Source organism: Hyalella azteca, unplaced genomic scaffold (assembly GCF_000764305.2).
Source record: "Hyalella azteca isolate HAZT.00-mixed unplaced genomic scaffold, Hazt_2.0.2 contig8729, whole genome shotgun sequence".
In the NCBI taxonomy this organism is placed as follows: domain Eukaryota; kingdom Metazoa; phylum Arthropoda; class Malacostraca; order Amphipoda; family Hyalellidae; genus Hyalella; species Hyalella azteca.
The window spans coordinates 58033-80178 of NW_025938814.1; the positions used below are offsets into that span (position 1 = coordinate 58033).

At 37.2% G+C, this 22146-nt stretch overlaps 1 protein-coding gene across 1 annotated transcript in view; it reads right to left on the reverse strand.

The window, feature by feature from the left end:
• The window catches only part of LOC108675001 (protein gooseberry), a 39352-nt gene extending 18348 nt beyond the window's left edge, over positions 1–21004 (reverse strand). The window contains exons 1-4 of the mRNA XM_047881731.1: positions 20476–21004; positions 8243–8430; positions 7590–7720; positions 249–358 (exon numbers count right to left, since the gene is read on the reverse strand). Of these exons, the coding sequence (XP_047737687.1) occupies positions 249–358; positions 7590–7720; positions 8243–8430; positions 20476–20557 (511 nt within the window). The 5' untranslated portion in view covers positions 20558–21004. The remainder of the gene's footprint in view (positions 1–248; positions 359–7589; positions 7721–8242; positions 8431–20475) is intronic.
• Between the last annotated feature and the right edge of the window lie 1142 nt (positions 21005–22146).

Sequence of the window (22146 nt, forward strand, 5' to 3'; positions counted from 1 at the left end):
ACGCGAGTTGTAATTATTTCCTCGATGAATTGATTTTCTTTGCATATGCTTTGGAACATCCTTCACACAAAGCCAAATGATTTTAACAGTATTTGCAATGACTGTAAATCAGGTTTGAAAGAACTAAAATTTTTACAAAACGTTTCACGTACGGATTTGTCGTTTCCATAGAATACCCAAACACAAAATCATTTATTTATTCTACCAAACAGCCATATAATTGATTTTTTCAAAAGATTGGAGCTTACCTTCTTTTTTGCGTACGACCTCCTCTTCTTCGTCGCGGCCGCGCAGGAGTCGCGATATCGCGGACACCGAAGGCGCGCTGTTGCGGTCACACAAACCTTCCTTCATCAGCCTGGGGACAGACCGGAAAATAAAAGGCTTATTCCATGGAAACAATTGTGGATTTAATACAAATAAAATTTTAAAGTTCATGGATCATTACTTTAGATCAAGTTCTCCGGCGAAGGTCCACTCATCAGGCTGGGGACAGACCGGAAAATGAAAGGGGAATTTCCATGGAAATATTCCATGGAAATAATTGTGAATTTAATATAAATAATGTTTTAAAGTTCATGGATCATTACTGTAGATCAAGTTCTCTGGTGAAGCTTCACTCATCAGCCTAGGGGCAGACCGAAACACAAAGGGCTTATTCCATAAAAATAATCGTCACTCTAATATAATTGAAGTTTTAAAGTTCATGGATCATTAATGTAAATAAAGTTCTATGACGAAGATCCACGTTCTATCACAGCGAAGGGAGATGTATTGACTTGAAATTCCGTCAGAGCACCGATCATTCAGAATTATTTCTTATATTGTTATTATTTGAGACTTCACTTCTAAGAAGTTGAATCAAATATCATTGCTTCTTGTGACACAGTCAATTAAATAATTTTATAAGCTGACTATCCATTCAAAATTACAGGACGCTTATGGAGGCAATCGCACTTATTTACACTGCGTTTACTTTTAAGTGGTGAATTCTCAAGTAATTAAATTTCAGCGCATATTTCTGCCAAGTTAGAAGACACAAAAAAACATGATCGCACACCATCGCCGTTAAGAAAATTTTTGAAAAGTTTCGCACAAGCTGACGCAGGCGCGAGAAATTCTTTTGTGTTCACATCTATGGTGGCCACATTGGAGGAGCTGTCAATTATACATGGTGGCCGCTGCAGTGATGATTAACGCTATCACTTAATACTGTATATGGTGGCCGCTGCAGTGATGGTTAAAGCTATCAATGAATATATGGTGGCCGCTTAATATATGGTGGCCGGCTGCTGTGATGGTTAACGCTATCAATTAATATATGGTGGCCGGCTGCTCTGATGGTTAGCGCTATCAATGAATATATGGTGGCCGTGGCTGCTGTGATGGTTAGCGCTATTAATTAATATATGGTGGCCGGCTGCTGTGATGGTTAACGCTATCATTTAATATATGGTGGCCGGCTGCTGTGATGGTTAGCGCTATCAATGAATATATGGTGGCCGCTGCAGGGATGGTTAACGCTATCAATAAATATATGGTGGCCGCTGCAGTGATGGTTAACGCTATCAATGAATATATGGTGGCCGGCTGCTGTGATGGTTAGCGCTATCAATTAATATATGGTGGCCGGCTGCTGTGATGGTTAGCGCTATCAATTAATACTTTGTGGCCGCGCGTGAGGCGGCGGCTTCTGTGATGGTTAGCGCTATCATTTAATAGAGGTGCGTCCGCTGCCACCGAACACGCCATTAGCGGACCTTTTCTTGCCTCAAGAGGCGAGCAATTTGGCCGACCGGTCGGGCGAGCGGTGGCGCTGAAGGGATAAATAATACGCGTAAGAACGAATTTCGTAGCTATCGTTTACAACAAACACGCTAAAACCGTTAGACTGGGTATTAATTTAAGATTACTACAAATTTAGTTCAACGCTTCGAACAAAATTTAGTTGAAGAACAGAATTGTTTTACAGCCGATTCATGAGACTGTCAATACTTATAATTTGTTTTAACGAGATTTTAAATTATGGTGCATACTTTACGTATAAGCACATATTATCTGAACTTATACATTATGTTGTTTTTTAAGACCAGTATTTCTTACACGGTGCAAATGAGCCCAACCAGTGGGAATTCGCTCTAATATCTTGTTGCTCTGCACAAGAAGCCCATAAACTAATGTACAAAAGGAAAGGCAAAAACTAATTCAATTCTACACTAACCGCAACTAACAACCTTTAATTCCTGCCAATAAAGCAATGCTTGCACTGAAAATAAGATCATCAAAAGCTTGATGGCGAGAGCAGGAGCGCCCAGACTGCATGGCATCCGCGTCTGCGGGACGAGTCTCAGCGATCGCAGGGCGGCAGGATTTACGAGCGGTGTAAGTGTCCACAGCGAATCCCGATTGTCGGAAATCATCCTTCAGCTGAGCCACCAATCCTAACATCACACTATCGACTGGTGTGCAATTAGAGCCTCGTAAAGCACTCAGAGTCTCGCCTTAATGGTCTCTTTACACTTTAACAAATCTAGCAAAGTCGTTTGTCATGAGACGACGCGCGTGTGAGGCGCGGTCATGTCAAGCAGGCCATTATGAAGTCAGTGCAAAATATGCTGTCTTTAGCTGAGCATAGGGGCCATTCATGCCCCAGCAGCGGCCATTATGCGTACAATGCAGGCGACTATGCGCACAAGCTTGTGTCTTTGTGTAGGCAGACGACCGCTGTACAGGGAATGAATATCTTGACAGAAAGAACGCGATTAGGCAGCCAAGTATAGATGCTATTAAAAAACTCGGCTAGGGAAACAGATACGCAATGTTAGACAGTTTTAAACGGCGATTAATTACTAGCTTGTGCACGGATGGGAATAGTGAATAATATGCGCCAAAATATGACTTTAGTTTGCTTCAAAACTATCTATGGATCGTAAACGAACATCTTCGAATATTATTAATACTTTGGAGAAATGATAGACCGTTCTCATTGTGTGTTTTTTGCGTTAGATAATTCCACCTGAACCTCTTTTAATTAGGGACTCTGACCTAACTAATTCAAGGTGAAAATATGCTGCTTGATGCCTTATCAGCTGTAAAATCTAAGTGAAATAACCGATTTGGATCGGAACGATTTACGATAGTCCATTAAAGGAAGAGAGAATAAAATGTCTTAACCTTACTTTTGACGTCCCTCAAACAAATCATTGATCAATCACACGACTAACATTATAATTATTAACCGCTTAACAAGAGGAAGGGAGGGACTTACAGGCATGAAAACTGGACTTACAGACAGGGACTTACAGACATGGAGGTTTTCTTTTATCATATGTTGGCAATTGACCTAGCATTCGATCTGTATGACAGAGGTACATATTTCTGAATGAAAATATTAATTTAATCGTTTCGATCCCGTACACCCAGCGCTTGATATTTCCATAAACCGCGTAACCTCCAGACAATGACGATGCGTGTTGCCAGCGTTTGACAGCAACCGGGCCCGACGGTGGCCGGAAGGATGTATTCCGAGGTTCATTTCTTGACGGTCCCGTAAAACATGAAACTTGCTCCGCTTGCCATAACTTCTTGGCTGACGTTTCTATAGCTGCACTTCCTTAAAGTTTAGCGCGTCCTAGATTGTTATGGAATTTAAATTTTTTTCTACTTATAGAATGAAAGAAATTTTAAAAAGTTCATATAATATTTGCCTAATTCAGAAAATGTCAGGCTCGTTGAGGGACATTATCAAACCAATCGTATACGAAAATTTTACTTCTACTTTCAGTTAATCTTCCTCTTGTAACATTTTTATTATAATTCTAACGTCGTCCTCATTCTTCTCCCTCTACTCGTACGATCACCTCGTACAAGCAATGCAATAATTAGCGGCAACATAGAACGCTTTAAAGAGCCTCCCTCAAGTCGTTTTATCATGAGAATGTTAAGCAAATAAAGACCAGCGTTGCTGTGTGGCGGATGACTTACCGAGACTTTGCGCGTCACGCTCCGCCTGCTCTACACTGAACCGCTTTGTCGAGCCCACTTTTTTACTTGGACCAAACGAAAAGCCCAAATTTGCTCCTTTTCATGACTCTTTGTGACACTCACTTAAATTTGTGGCTCTCACGGCCAAACTCGTCTGTCTTGACGACTGCTGCTCTCATTGCACTCGCTGTGACCGTACACATGCGCTAGAAAAACTCACATCGTAGCGGTAATTATTGAACTTCCGGAACTTGGAGATGTTGTGTTATATTGAACCTGCATGACTTTTGAAAAGCTTTTTATGGAATCACAAAAGAATCGTTTAATATTCAGTAGAATAACTAATTTTGTGAATAGAAAGTAATCTTGACAAGATGGCTGTATGCTACCTTATAAGAATGTAATATCAACGAATTACACAATTTGGATGTAAATAAAGTAAATAATTTACGTATAAATTTGAAAATTAATAATTTCGCATAAAAATTTTTTTCGATCTAGAGAATTATCAAAACATTATTTGATAGAAGCATGATATGAATTTCCAAGAAAACCTGAGATAATCGTTCGTTACAGCACGTGATTCCTGGTATTTGAATAAATTTAATTTGAAAGCTTTTGCGATGAATAATTTGGTCAATTTTGTTTGTAATGGAATTTGTTTAGATATCAAGCGCCCTCTAACAAAATTATTCCCTTTAACATCGTTTAGGTTTTAGATACCTGCAACAAAAATCAACGTTCAGTAGACATCAAGGAAAAATTTTATTTCAATTATCTTTAAAATTGCGTGGAATAAAGTAAATCAAAAACGAAGTAGCCACAAAATAACTGATTTTGCAACCAAAGCTGGCAAAACGCCAACACTAGCAAATCATTCATACCATAAGAAAACTCTAAGCCAACTAAAATCTTCTCTGAAATAAAGAATAACGAAGAACAAAATTCAAATTAATTGTTCGCTAAATATCTGCATGCACAATTGCATCTTCGAAATTAGTTTTTCCGAACAATCTCGTCTGCTGCAGCATCTGTTCGAGATGCTTAAGGCTACCTGAAATACAAAGTAAGAAGCCAGTTGTTCGTCTGGGAAATATAGACGCGTTCTTCTAGGTTAGCTGGGAGCGCCTGTAACGTCAAACCTGCAGTAACGCTGTGCTAATTTTCCGGCACTTAAAGCGATGCAAAACTAAATCCGAGACCTGCGAGGGGAGGTGAGGGCGCGACCTCGAACAGACGGCGCTAGCGATGATGGCTTACTCACTGTTGGTGTAGTTCAACAATTCTTCCTTATATGTATTGAATATTGAAGGAAAAATATTAAATTGTTCGACTTTGCTGGGACATCAAGTGTTGGCAACCCATGCATGTTTCTGGTAATGGTCGTTCATTCACGTTTCATGAGCAAAAATAGTTAATCATTACCAACTCTCTTTCTGTAGCGTTATTACGTACAGAATAGTGTTTACTTTTCATTTCACGAACTTTCGTCTTCATTTTCATTAAATGTAATACTAACTTAATAGAAATTCATCAAAGTTAATACAAATGGGACACGCAGGCTTCATCGTATAGTGAAGCATTTCGAAATGCTTCACAATCGAAAATTGAAGCATTTCTTCCTAAAATTTTTCCGATATTTCATTACATTATTTTGATGTCTTAAATAATAGAGCGGTTCAATTCTATTATTTAACTCTGTATTTCTGTTTGTGCGCATAATGAATAATTTTGGTGCTTACATTGTCACGATATCTCTTACCCTATAATTTTCTCTTTAATGAGTGTAAATAATAATTTACCTATTAAACTTAACGACATTATTGTTTCTCTTTTTATTAATTGAACCCAAATTGAGTCTCTTCCAAAAGAGAGAGGGATATTTGCTTGAGTATCCCAGAGCAAACAAGCCCACCCACGGCGCTCGGGCCGATCCATCTCGAGCGCGTCATTCCGCTTCCCTCGCCAGCCGCTGCGCGGTCCTTACCGTAGCTTACGCATCCTCAAATTCTCTCGCTCATACCCACGCATCCCAATCATATTTTCCTTCTAAATGTCCCTAATTACGCACTTGTCTCTTTTTCTGATTTGGTTCCCTTAGTTTTGAAGCATTTCGTTTTCCTTAAGTTCATCTTGGTTATATACTTTTCCGATTTCTGTCTCCTGTTAGTAAAATTTAAAAGCAAACTCACACAAAGACCAAAAAACTTTCGTTCCGAGAGATTCATCAAACGAAAGCTGAGACATAAATTTTCAGCAAAAGAAAATGTTCCAGTAGAATTAAATATTTCAGCAAAAGGAAATTTTTCAGCACATGTATAATTGAATAACATTCTTAGTACCAAAAGTGGCAAGCGACGTACTAGTTAGCCTCTGAGGGTAGAGTGAGCCGACGTTCCCTCCCACGAGTTCTGATACGCATCAAAGGAATGACACCAATTTACCTACAGCGAACACATGCAAAAACAATGTCATAAAAACAACCGCTTAGTGTAGAAAAACTGTAATTTTGTTTGCTCTGCTCAGTGAACGGAACGCTAAGCACAAGAGGTTCATTGTCAGTCTCTTGATGAGGCTGATGACGACTTCTCAAAATTTCACCTGCCATTTCGAAGGCCAATATGATATGCCAATGACAATGCTCTATCATTGACGAGACGTTGTTCGTTTTTAACAAGGCAAGACGTTAATGAAGAAATATTTGAAAACGCATAAATAGAATTTTTTTGCAGTTCATGCAAAACTAAAAAATTAAATAATGTTTGGTCACGTTCGTACGTGTTTATATAGTGTTTTAATGTGAACAAAAATTATACTTGAACTCGTATACCTCTATAAAATTATACAAAAAGCAGGTATGATTGCGAATTCCACTTATTTTACCACGTTTTTCTTAGCTTCGTTTCGTCTCTGTCTGTCTCTCTGTCTGTCTGTCTGTCATCAAAAATTCAGACCTTAATTTTAAGCTCCTCTGAACATCCTAGAAACTTGAAATTTGGCATGCATGCTTATGCTGCCTAACAATTTAAGATTTGATCGTCAGAAATAATAATTTAAAAATATTTTTTTAATTAAAAAAAAATAAAAAATAACACTAAAAATTCACGGTTTGGAATTGAATTTGTTCCCGAACATCCACACTTGCCAACCCTGGAAATTAATTTGAATTGCTAAAATTGCTAACTAAAAAGTAGCAAATAAATAATTATAAAAAATATTTTAAAAAACCACGTTTTTCTGGTTTTTACAAAACTAAAAGTCGTGAAAAAAAAACAAATGAATGAACTTTTAAAAACCAAGTTTTCTTGGCGGACAAAAAAGAAAAACATTTACTCCTACATAACATTTAAGTTATGTAAAATGTTATGTAATGTTATCTATGAGTAAATGTTTTTCTTTTTTGTCCGTTAAGAAAACGTGTTTTTATTAAGTTTTTTTTATTTGTTTTATTTCTCGAAAATAAAATGATATCTTCACCAGAGCAAATCAAAATCAACTCATAAATACAATAGTACAGGTATTTTTTTAAACTTTCAGCTGGCTTTTAAACCCACTTCCTTAGAGACCAAAGTGGTACAAAAAAAATATACCAGAGTAGCACTCACTTGTCTCTGATCTCCCAAGAAAAAACTCCTGGATTCTCTTTCTTGTATTCGGAAACTTTCTTTTCGATCTCTGGAGTTGCCATTCGGGGCTTGGATCCTCCAATGACGCCAGGTCGAATGGAGCCCGTCTCCTAGGAGCGCAAAACGGGAAAATAATTACAATAAGTTTAAACTGTGATACTATTCACTATAATTAAGTTTAGACTGCAATACACGTGACTGTAAGTTGAAGCTGTGATTAGATTCAGGCTGTGAAATAAAAACCATGATACAAGTGGCCATAAGAAGAACTTTAGAATGGCAAACAAAAATCTATTCGCACGATTTATAATGGCAAAACATTTAATGATTTTCCTTTATTAATAGCTACATTTCTATGGGTTAACGGGAAGAATATAAATAAATCAAAAATACGAGTATGCTAAATTTAATTTCGAATTAGGTTAGAAATTATTCGTTTTTGTGAGTCTGTTTTAAGGTAATTCGATAGGGTGCTGATATTTGTGAGTAGCAACTCTACCCTGGCCTGGAATTTTGGAAAATTTCTAACCGTGGATGAGTGACTAATGAAAAGTCTAAACTTTTAATTTGTTCCACGCGCACTTCTTTGCAAAGAAAATAATTTCTAGTAAAGCATCCTAAATTAATATTACCTGGTATCTGTTGAGTATTTTAGAGACGCAGCCGTGAGAGACTCTGAGTTGACGAGAGATGACGCACGGCCTAACACCGGCCGACGCCATTTCGACGATTTTCACGCGGATGTGGTTAGGCAGGGGCCGACCGTTGATGTAAACTCCCCCCAGTTGGTTCACGCGGCCCTGTCCAGCTGATGACATGCCTGGAACATGGAAATGTCCACATATTAACGAACGCTTATCTGATTTGTGCGAACCCTGGTCTGTAGATGACATGTTTGGAATATGGGAATGTTCATATATCAATGAAGGTTTAGCAGGTTCCGGCTAATGAAATAATCGGAGAATGGAAATCTTCACATTTGAATTTACTTTCAGCTGAATTACGCGTCCCTGTCCAGCTGGTGACATGTCTGGAACATCGAAATGTCTACATGAGATTGAATGTTCATTTGGTTCACACGGCATGCGCAACCTGTCTAAACAAGTTGACATCTCGTTTTAGAGATAAAATTTCTATAACACTACTTCATTGAAGTTATTGAATATTTCTTTCTCAGAGTGCATTAAAAATATATATAAATTTGAAAGAATTATCATGTGAATTCCGTTTCTCTGAAAAAGAATTTATTCAGATTCAGCAGCGCGCTAGAAGCACAATTAAAAGCCACATAAGTGGGCAACCAAAAACCAACTTCCTGAAATTAAAGTTCTTGCCTGCGCCTAAAATGTCACTAGAGATCGTCTGGTCCGACACCTTCAAAACACATGCACAACTCCCTGCAGTCTCCGAAAAAAATGGTCTCGTGTAGGAAGTTCGTTATTAGTTTTCTCCGAGAACAAAAGTATCGTTGTCATTGGCCACAAATGAGACAATGGAGCGTAACTCAGCCGAATTAACTCATTATCCGAGGACAAAAGGCTTGTCTCTTTGATGGCGACGGTGCTGAGGTGCTTCGTGGAATCGCCCGTTCTCTCTCGTTGCCATTTGTCAAGAAGCCAAAGTCCGTTCGTACGGTGTTCAAGAATTGAAATCCTGTGGCAAAAAGACCGCGGAAGAAGCCATCAATCAAGGCTCCTGAACGTGTGTTTCCTTGCTGCACCTCGGCCAATACTTGCTCAACTTTTCCCAAGTTTTACAGAGTAAAGAAGATAAACAACCTCACTCTATGGCAGTGTAAGGTGTGCATCAACGCTCTTCAAAGACCGTTCTCAATATATTCCTATGAAGGAGCTTCGAATCTCCTACGAGCAGGAAGACCTTCGAGCCGATCACGTCCTTCGCTTGCAACAAAAGTAAAAGCGTACGAGGGCCAAGATTCCAGGAATCGGGAACCATTGAGCCATAGATTGTGTAGACTAACACGAGACTGGCAATCTGTCATGGTATGCCTGATGGACGGTGCACTATACAGCGTCTCTTAATTAAATTCTTATGCGGAAATTCCATGCAACTCAGAATTTTTTACACACTTTCAATACCGACGCTTGAAGCATGAAAACTCAGTCTTTTTTGTTAATCAATTTAAAGTCGCGCTACTTGAAGACATTCCGCTGAATGATGCATTTCATCCAAACAAAAAAGTCCTGGAAAATTATTTATTCCTGTGTTTAAATAATTTTTGTCATTGCGAAGAAATTGGGAAATATTTATCATAGCCTGCGGATTTTTCTCACATTTTTACGATTCAATTTCGATTTTTAAATTGCTGCAATATCTATTCCAATTGGCGTAAGTTATTGTAAGTAACGCCGTCCCGTATATACTAAACGAAAATCTATTTAATATATCTGCACTGAAATATGCGCCATATCTAATGATTAAAATGAGATTATGAATCATTTTACTTCTATGTACTTCAACAAGCGACCAGCGTTTAGAGACAACAATTCGGGACGGTGGCAGGCGTTGGTGTCGAGGTCGCCGTGTCGCCCGCCCAGCGCGACGACGCGTCAAGGTGACTTCCTGTAGCGCTGGATCTCCCAAAGCAGCAGATCGCTTCATTACATTTTGTAATTATTTCTTGAATTTATTTAAATATCTAATTAAACTGAGTAATTTGATATTTAATTATATTCAATGCTGAATTATTTATGCATTTATTGCATTATTATTTAGTGTGACAGTGATTAAATTTGTCATATATTATTTGAAAAATTTCGAGACATTTTAGTAAATTTTAGGATCACATCAGCTTCTGACTGCGAGCTATTAATTTGTTCCAAGTGAATGTTTGGAGAGGTATTAATAATTTTGTAAACCAAGACATACATGTTCCACCAAACTGAAAAATTTCGTGAAGCCTTGGCAACTGAAGTAGTAAAATGCTACAAGTGTCAAGGCACGATAATTTTCAGATCATCCATGTAAAATGAATTGGATCTAAATGCATACATACATTTTCCGACTCTAAAAATATGCCAAAATTATCTAATGGTTTTAAGCATTGAGATGGGGAGCATGGAGAACTTCCCATAACGCGTAGATGTATTTTTAAAGGACCTACAAAATAATTTCTCAAAAATATTACAAATAACGCTAATGATTTCTACTAAAACAATTGGTGACACAGAACTTAGTTATGAAGATGGGTCTAAAGTCGTATGAAAATCAATAAATTATCAGATTAATTTGTTAAAAAATAATAAACAAAAACAGAGATTGTTGAAGTGTCATGAAATTTTTTATTAAAGCAAAAGAACATTGATGGCGAATTTATAATTTCAGAGGATTGATTAAATATATGCAACTCTACTAGCAGTGCTTCTCCCTTCCAAAAAAATTGTCGCCTGGATATCTTGCCCTGAATTGTAACTACAGAATTAGCTTCATAATGTTTGGTGTCGCTACTGATATCGACAGGTGGACATGGTCAAACAGGTTAATTGGTCCAGAGGTACCTATATCTTCGATACCTCTACACGCTCCTGCTGAAACCTGATGTACGTTGACATTTGATCACTCATATGGACCACACATTCTGCTGTACAAGTCTTTTTTTTGCGGAACTGGTGTTTTTAAAAGTTGTAATTTCGTTCAAATGTCATTAGCTAGAATGCAAGAGTTATTGAGAAGTTTGCTATTTGTGAATGAGAAGTCAATGTCTAACAACAGGTACAGCTAAAGCTGTAGATTCTGCTAATTGACAACGACGTGCAAGTCTCGGGAAACATGCCGAACACTGTAATATACGTGTCCAAGTCACGGGACACGAACCGAACACCGTAATATACGTGTCTGTCATCACGGAAACACTTCGCCAGCTTGAATGATCATGTCACCAGAGCTGTTTTTACTTCCTAATTAAGATGTAGAAGAATTAATGATTGTTTTAGACTACCGGGTGAGTAGAGAATTGTGCTCTCTGTCACTCAAAAGTCTGGCGGCAGTTCAACAGAGGGTAATTTGATCTGCGCCGCTACGTTTAGCGTGCACTGCACCATGCGAGCTTTACTCGTTCAACTTTGCTTAGCAGGGAATTGATAATTTTGTGTCGTCTTGTCGTTCGTGCAGCAGTCCTATAATATTGAATCCATAATTGAAAAGTAGCGAATCTAATTGATACGATACTTCCCTGTCGTTACCTCTAATTGATATTGAGAGTCAAGTGCAGCAGTGTCGTTTGCCGTTGTTAGAGTGGTCGCTTGAGTGAAGTTCCAAGCCAAAGTTTTTTGTTCATCATATACTCTTTTCAATTTGAGTTAATTTTGGCATAATATACGTATTTATTCACTCCTTCAAATCTCTCAAATAATTGTCATTTCACGCGGTTGCGGGTATTGTCGCGTTGGTGAATTAGAATACTTCTATTACTTAATTCTTGCTTAAATGCTGGGCAACGTTTTATTATTATCGATGGACGCTCTACTGGTTTATAAAGATTATTATTCAAATCGTTGGCTTTAGAAATATTGCTTCAATAATGAAATAATATGTCCACTTCCATGCATGAGGCGTCATTGCTTGTTAAAATATTGTCATAAACTACATTTTTCGGCAGTTCAATTTAATTCCTACCCATTGAATGTTTTTTCACCAATTTCAACGTCAATAAAATTTGTAGGATTCATGAGCTTCAAAATTACATCCCGATACTTATATTTAAATTAAACGGGAAGAACTCATTGAGCGAGGAATTGACTATTTCCAAGTCATGCTCAACTATTATTTATATACATGCATTATTTATATTGTACACGCTTGCTCAGAAAAAAACGAGTGTAAAATGTCACTTGTAAATATACTCGTAGAGAACCAAACTTCAAATACTTATCAGAACAGTCCAATTTCAGCGAATTAATCAATTTCTTACTTTCTAATTGCAATTTCAAAACCTATCTTTATTGCAAGCTCAATAACAATACTAGCAAATCTTTGCTTCAGCGCCTCTCTGCTCTACGAAAAAATACAAAATTCTAAATTAGTAAACAAAATAAAGTTTGACATTTAACTTTGTTTTAAATAGTAAACTTGTATAAAGAATCACTATGACAGCCAGATATATTTTTAAATTGTTTGAGTAATGCACTTTAACCATAAAAGTTTCATAGAGCAATGGTGGAATGAATTATTTTTCGTAATTTTAATCTATTTATAGTTTGATTCAATACATAATGAAAAAACTTAAACCTTCCTAATCATGAAGAAATAAGTCAAATGGAAATTCTTTTCGTACAAGAATCTTCCAAGTAGTCTTACTTTAGTTTTGATTTCGTTATAGATAGACTATATTTGATGATTAAATTCCTAACTATTTTTCAATTATCTATCCCGAATAACGCAGAATTAAGTAGCATACCAATTATATATTTGAAAACGCTTGTATTCGGGCGCTTAAAGTCATTCACCGAAAAATGTAGCTATATAGGGGCTGTACATATACATATAGCTAGGAGCTGTACGAGTGCGTATACACGATACCTACCGTGTCAGGAAATTACCTATAAGTAGACTTCGAATTGTATATTGAAGTACCAATGTATATTGAAGTACCTACATGCATGTATCATAGTTGAAGGGAAATAATAAAGTATTAAAAACGATGAGAGATTAAAAATTAATTTCTATTTATTGCTTAAGGAGCATCAACTTAATTGAAAAGTGCGAACCAGAAGTTTCCGAAAACAAACTTCTCAGGATTTTAAAGTCGAAGTTAGATTAAAGTTTCGTGTTAAATGCACGTTGGGGCAGGACTTTCTTGCATTGCTCTCAATTAATATTGCTATCTAATTAGAATTAATCTATATCATAAATTTAAATAAATTTAATTTATGATAGAGATTTAATCAATTTAAATGAAAAATTAGTTATGGGATTAAGGAAAGTCATGGTTATATAAACGATTATAGGACAATCTATATTGTTCTACATAAAAACCATCGTGTTCTCTCATGGTTCTACAAAATGTTCTACATCACGCTTCTCATTGTTCTACATCGTGTTCTCTCATGCATAGTTCTACATAGAAACCATTGTGTACTCTCAAGGTTATAAACGATCACAATTCAATCTACATATATTGTTCTACATATATGTCAATGTTACGTCGTTCACCTGCAGTTCATAGCAACATTCTCACTCATTTCACGCAAGCTTCGGACAAAATTCCCGAATACTTCATTTGTATACAATCTCTGAAATTTGTTTTCATCGGAACGTATAATGTTCTTTAGAGAGCAGCTATTGTTCCACAAAAAAACTATGACATTCATCATTAACGTCTCATCGTTCCTTAATATATTAATGTGCAGTTACGGCACCCAACATACCTAAAGATAGTTTTTTGTCAGACACCGTGTACGGATCAAATTTCGCATGTTATACTCATAATTGTTCAGTGCCCTTTTGAAGTAATTTTTTAAAAGAATTCGATAAGACATAGACAAATAAAAGGACTCAGACAAATAAATGAGTTGTTTCATCCAAATAGTGATAGACTTTCGGCAAGTAGCACAAATAAGCCCTGTTGATGAGCCAAGCCGGGTCACACAAGTGCAAGAAGGTTTTTAACTAAGTCCTCACTCATATCCCTAAGTGTAGGATTGTCCCAGTGCTGACGCACGTACATTAGGAGTGCAGCAGCCCATGTGGCTGCGATCATGCTGTGCGATGAATAAATCAAGCTGCCGCTGAATCATGAACTCGAGCTGAATTGAGATCAATCGCCGCCTGCCATGCCGTCGGGGTCGCGCCCGTTCATCAATGAGGTCCGACGGCTGCAGGTTTTGGCCAGGAACTATGAGCTGTAGAGAGCGAGTGGCCGGCAACAAATGACCAGAAAACTATTGAATAGATTTTAATACTCGCAATAATGGCCAGAAGCTGTCACCGCACATTTGATTCGATTAATATTGCGGCTCTAAGGAGACAAATTTTCAATTTATTAGTAAGCTTGTGGGCCAAACACACTCCTATAATCAAATCCATTTCAAATTATTTTACTGCATCTACTGATGCTCAATAAGTAGTTCGTAGCAGTTAAAGAATTAAATTTAATTAAACAAACAATCCAAACACCACTCGGGTTTTCTTTAACTCGTGGAAGTATAACATGGGGAGAATCGAGAATGGTCTATTTATTCACGACTTTCGTTGAATACCGACCATAAATACTGCCGTGTACCGGTCATTACTTTAGTTTAGTAGGCTGGAACACTGACTCCTCAAAAAACATTAAAGCCATAGTTGTATTTTGACAATATTCATTTGGGCATTTCTGCCCATTGGCAGAAAAAAACTTTTATCTTAGATGCCAACATCGCTCTCAATTTATTTTTGAATAATGTGACATTGATACCAATTATCGAAACCTTATTTCGATGACATTTAATTAGGGCTTCCACTGCATCCTTCCCTATAATTGCCGGCAATTTATGGTACAATTAATTGTAACGCTTTTAAATTTGTTTCTATTATTATATCGCAAATTTCTGTTTCAAAGTCTCAGTATTTTCCTTCATCAATTATTTTAAAGCCTGTGAGTGGTGTTTTAAAATTGCTGCATGGAGAATTTTTGTAACACAATTGCTACACAAAGTCATGCATGTAAAAATGTCCCTATATTCTTCCATGCATCGCCAATTGACAGTCACAATTGATTATCTAAGACAATTATCACAACTATCATAAGATCTCAAAGTATATCGGCACAAATATAATATGATCTCAACTACAATTATCATTTGATCTGCAGGATAATCATCCCAATTATCAAATTATCTAAAGATTTCTGTACATGAGCAAGATAAGTTATCGCTCGGTTTTCAGGCTACGCTATTATAGCCTCAATCACATATGGTTCACTCAAGCAATTTGAATGCTGGTATTTCTTACTATAATGTATGGTTAACTCGAGCAATATGATTACTGGTAATTCTTATTAATATATGTAAGCTTAACTCGAGCAAAGTGATTGCTGGTAATTCTTATTATAATTTAAGTTTCACTCGAGCAATATGATTGCTGGTAATTCTTATTATAATGTTAGTTTAATTCGAGTAATATGACTACTGGTAATTCTTATTGCTAAGTATCGTGCTTTTGAGCCGTTATCTGCGGGACCTCGTGCGACTTTCATACGGTAAGCTTCGAACAGGAATTCAATCTCGGAAACCGTTTACTTCAGCGTATGTTATGAGGTTATCAAATGTCTAAAGAATTACTGACTATGAATGTTAAGAATCAAAGCTTTCTTACAATAGATCAGATTTTTTTTCTTACATCTGCTTGGTGGGATAGAATTAAGCAAATCGTTCTGCTATACCATGATTTAGATTTATTCCCATATCAAGAATTTATTTACATGTTTGATAACTAATTATCTTCCAATCAACTAAATTTTTTAATTTTATAAAGTAATTCTGACCTATGCATTAAAACATAAGAGGAAAAGGTTGAGAGAACATGAATCGGAATTTGATATCATTGGATTTTATATTCTTCATACTAATTTTTGTGTACGTGGTCTCTCTTAATAAGGTGCATACAATCCATTGCAGTCATGGCGTGCGTCGCAAGCGCGGCTCTCACGTAATTACCTTTGATTTCTCAACGTACGTTCGCATCCGCAATTCCGTACGACGTTCGGTCACCAGGCTGCCATGTCCACCTGCCTCCCAACGCACCTGATCACTTGCTAATCTATCCAGTCTGTCCTACTCAGCGCTGCATGAATCTATAATAAAACACATGACAATTCTTGTCGTGACGATAGAACACGTGCAACTCTGGTCGTGACAGTATCGTTCAATCGCAGAGATTGAGCCCGTGTAACTTTCGTCAAGACCATAGTACACTAAACGTGACAATTCTTGTCGTGACGATAGAACACGTGAGACTCTGGTAGTGACAATATCGTTTAATCGTAACGATAGAGCACGTGAAACTATGATCGTAACGAAACGAAAAAACACCTGAAACTCTTGAGGTGACGATAGAACATTTGAGACTCTCATCTTAACGATAAAGCACATAGAACTCTGTTCAAAATAATCGAGTACTTGGAACTCGTGTCATGATGATAGAGCTCGTGGAAGTCTGTTCAAGATAATAAAGCACGTGTAACTCTGGTCAAGATAATAGAGCACGTGTAACTAAAGTTGAGATAATAGAGCACGTGTAGCTATAGTTGAGATAATGGAGCAAGTTGATGTTGCGTTATGTTGTAATCCAACACGTAAGACTGATTGTGCGGTGGCATAGCTGCATGCATGATCGCATGTTTTGCGATCGAGTACGTGGGACTCTGGTTGAGCGTTGGTCAAGCATGCGGGACTCTGGTTGAGCTGTGATGTAGCAAGTGGGACTCTGGTTGCTTAGCAATCTGCGCGTGGGACTCAGGTTACTTAGCAATCTGCACGTGGGACTCAGGTTGCTTAGCAATCTGCGCGTGGGACTCAGGTTGCTTAGCAATCTGCGCGTGGGACTCAGGTTGTGTGGCGATCTGCGCGTGGGACCGCATCAGTAACGATCTACGCGCATCGTTACTGAAGTAACGATAGAGAATATGTTTCAAGTAAGTGAGCCCTAACACCCAATAGTTTGTAGTTCATGATATTATAGCACTTATAGTCACTTGAGTGGTTCTCACTGTCTCAATGTCATTTCTGCAGGATTTGTTTTACCATCAATAGACCAATATATGCATTGGATACTTTAATGATAGTTTAGATCAAAACATTCAATAGTGTACTATGCCTCGGGTTAATTTCATTACTTCTTCGAAGAATTTACTTTATATGCCCTCAAAACTCAACAATTTTACGCAAGTGGATGAATAAAAATTAGACATTTAAATACATTGTTCCCACTATGTCACGCTACCGGAAATCTCATCTGCAGCAAAGCACAATAAAATTCAACCTGTGCTCCTTTATGGCTGACATCTCTTGGCCGGAGGTCGCGCATTGCAGGTTCACTTTTAATTAGCTCCAGTTATGCGACACAGAAGGCATATAATTTTAAAAAGCAGACCATTAATTCAAGCACCGCCGCTAATTTTCTCAGCAGGAAGCAGGCGTTTCAGAGGCGTCTTAAAATGCATCTCAGTGAAGCTCAAAACTAGGCTGGAAATTAAAGCGGTACAGGCGTCGGCCACTCATTGGCCACCGAAAACACGCCCGTAATTTGTAGCGTAAAAAACGACAAAAACTAGCTAAGATGTAATTACTGTGTTAAGCCTATCGTATTCCATCTTCGTCACTCAAAAGCATTCATTTTTTCCTTGAATGTAGGTGTTATGTTCAGGATTTTTATTAGTAATCCTGAAAAATAATGTGCTAAGTAATCAATTTAAGGCAGGCGAGTAAATTCTTGCATGTAACGAATAAAGTTTTTTGAAAACACTTTACAATTATACCATTTGACCCGACCAAAGTTATTACTCAGCAGCAGTACCTTGGGTAGACACTTATGATTCTTATTCTTATTCGTGTGTGAGCATTATACGTTTATAGACTTCGCTGAATTTCATTTAATCTTCCATGAATTGAATTACATACATACTATTTGACTGAATTAATTGCCGATTTTTACCTATATGAATGCGAACAAACTTTTGGCTTCAGAAGGAACTGAAAATTGCCGGTGGAGTAATTTGTAAACATCATTCTAGCAGAGCTAACAAGCATTGCTTGAGAGGTTGATTGAGATAATCGTAACAGGCTAACCTGGGCGCCGAACTAAATTAATTTCGATTGAAAATTTAGTTCTGCCGTTACATTCGCGTTAAGCCATCGTGTTTAATTTTAATCTTTGCGCCATTATTTTTACTCTCCCAACTTTAAAGAGTCATGATTAATTTAATATAAGTCGTTATATATTATTTCATATATACGACGTCTTATTCAATTCCAACCTTCAAGCCGCCGTGTTTAATTCAAATCATTAGGTCGTTATTTTTCAATGATTTTCGTTATTTTTTTATTTCAAATAACTAGCCTGGTCAATTGATCGGGCTCGATAAATAATTCATTTAATTTTAACATCCCGCTGCCCCGAATCCCGTAAATCATTATAAATCAAATGTTTTCTAATTGAACAAAGAACCTTTTAAAACCACATTCTCCTTAGAACATAGGATTCCCGTTTGAATCTCGTTTCAGAATATTAAAGAACCTTCCTTCTTTATAAATTAAATTTATACGTATGGACCTATTTATAAATAAAATTTCAAAAAAATCAATCCTTCCCTCCTAATTTCGCAATGCATTAATACTCTTCCTCTATGAACAGTAAAGTTTCAGCTGGTATATACTGTATATCCCAAAAAATACTGTATATCCTGGACACAAAAAAAAGTATCCTGGACACGCGCCCGAACAAGCATTTAGTTTGTCATATTTAATTCCAATTATTAATATATCGCACTTCATTCTAATTGTTGAACCATTATATTTATTTCGTGTAAGCGTGTCCACAAACCTACAGGAAATAATAAATTCCTTATAATATTATATATTCCCTGACAATACTGGTTTTATGGATATACGCACTTAGAAAGACAGGAAGACTGGGTGATGAGCCTTTTTTACATGAATCTGAGAGGAAAAATATTACCAAACCCGACTTAAGAAAAGCTAGATTCAGGGTTGAAATACAATTACAGGGCTAAAAATATGTGCAAAATCGGCGTACTTTTCGGCCACTGTAAGCGCTCTTAGAGTTATTAACGGCTTAGGCTTACCAAAATCCAAGATCATATTTGGGTATTTATATTATTAGTCAGCTTAAATCACAAGTTCATAAAGAATATAAAAACAAAGAAAACGCCACGTAAATCCACCAAATTTCGAATGATAATTATTTCGGAAGAACCAGCTTCATCATCAGTTTAAAAAGAAGAAGTTTTTGAAAAACCTCTTGGACTAATAATGAGGCTGGTTCAAACTGATGAGAATGGTGAATTTAATTCAAGTTTTTTTTCTATTAAATAAAAAATCAGCGCAAGTGATGATTGATGATCATAACCTGCTTTTATGTTGGATGGAAATTCGAATATTTGATTAACTTAGTACAGCCTGTATGCACTACTTTATTGTGGGCGTCAAATGCACCGACTAACAACCAGACATTCTAAAATAATTCATTGATAAAAACAATGCTTCCTAATAACGAAAATCTATAACATAGAAGACTTTTTCTCAAATCTTTATCTTAATTATAATTACATAAAAACTGATATCCGGCCAAATCGTCGTTATCGACTTACACTGCATGACGCTGTTCGAGAAAACTAAACAGACCAAACTGGATGACCACAGTATAACTGCTTGATATTAATATTCACTTTACTGATAATGCAGTAATTTTAATCAACTATTAACTGCTTAAAAGAAAGCGAACATATGGGAAGCATTTGCATTAAAATTTTTTTAGAAGAAAACACAATGAGATAATAATAAATTAAATATAAATACCTGGCCGTCATCAGAAAATATTTCTTTCTGTCCACCTATTAAATAAAATGGATGACGTATAAAATCAACACTCACTTCCAGAAAGGAGGTACTGGCCCTGGAGAAGATACCTCAGGATACTCACTGTCCGAAAAGAAGGCAGCTGAGGAGTGGTACTGGTCCTGGACAGGATACCTCAGGATACTCACTGTCCGAAAAGAAGGCAGCTGANATAAGAGACAGGCTGAGGAGTGGTACTGGTCCTGGACAGGATACCTCAGGATACTCACTGTCCGAAAAGAAGGCAGCTGAGGAGTGGTACTGGTCTGGACAGGATACCTCAGGATACTCACTCTCAGAAAAGAAGGCTGCTGAGGAGTGGTACTGGCCCTGGAAGGGGTAGCCCAGGAGTGCAGGCTGCATGGTCTGCATCATGATGTAGTGTCCCAGGATCTCTACGATGGTGCAATATACACTCCGCACCACCAGGTATGATGAAGAGGTTGTTTCCAAACTTTGTTCCTATACAGAAGGTTTCGACACTCAATTGCAGTCAATAGTGCATGTTTCCACCATATTTTTAGTCCAATTTCATTTCACATTTTATAATGTAAGTACAAATTAAAAATTCAATATAAAGCATTCTCTTGTCACAGAGGTAATAAGGAAAACTTTCAATTGGAGCACAGTCCAACCTTCAGTTCTTTTGACACTTTTACTATTTCAGTTACTGTAATTAGACATGTAATAAGAAACTTAAAAATATCCTTGTACAAAAGGCGAAAACTATTTATGATAAAAGAATCACCTCGTTGCTATATTACCAGATTATTATCACCTGATGAATCACCTGATTATTATTACTATATTATGTTCAGTCTGCATTAATTTGTTTTGTCTTATGGCAAAGTAAAGGAATGAATTAATTAGTCTGCATTCATTTATTTCCTCAGTCTGCATTAATTTACATAAGATTTCACCAGGTCGTTGTCCTCAACGATTGTTTCACTACAGAATAACAACATCGAGTGTGTCCATGAGAAGAAATTAAATAGAAATTATTTAGAAACTTGAACCAATTAAACATTATTTTCAGAAAATGCCTGCCGATAATACGATTTAAATTCATTCAAAAACTGAGAATTTTATACAAGCAGGCTGAAAAAACATCAGAAAGGCTTTTTTCAAACCCCCGAACGTTCAACGTAATTTAATGAATAAATTATTACAATTAATTTTGAATACGGAATAAATTCATTTATCAGTTCCTAAACATAATAATTGATGAGTCCTTAATCGCACTTTTGTTCACAATTATTTCAGTATTTAAATATTTATTTTGTGCAAAATTGTTCCAATAATGAAATGCAATGTTAAATAAAGATGCCCTCAAACACTGATTGTCATCATTATATGATGACCATGTTAAATGATTGTCATCATATATTAATAATTTCACATCTTAACCCAAAACTGTGAATCAATTTTACTCTTAAGTATCCTTTCAGCACGAACAATGTCGCGGGATTTGGTTATGACTTCCTTCAGCCACTATTGATTCTAAAATTATGTTGTCTCGATGATATTCCTGCACCCAAGAACTAATTAAGTGTGAACGTAACTTTTGTTAAGCACTTGATGCGTAGTATCGCGTTACACGCTTCCATTCACCGTACGTGACGTGACCGACCGCTCGAGACCGCGAGACTGAGACGGGGGACGTGGAGGCCGAGCGCCCAGTATTCCCACCGTCACGAACACGCCACGAAATATCAACTCGAGACTCACGACGTGGCAGGTGAAACTCTCATTGGCCCCGAAGGCTGGTCGAACGCGAGGGACAACCTTTAATTGGCCTAAGAGATCAGTAGTGCATGATGAGCGCGGTCTCATTGGCTGCTGAGGTCAGGTAAGCGCGAGGGCTTGGTTCCTATTGGCTGCTGAGGTCAGGTAAGCACGAGGGCTTAGTTCCCATTGGCTGATGATACCAGGTAAGCGCGAGGGTTGGCTTGCGATTGGCTCGG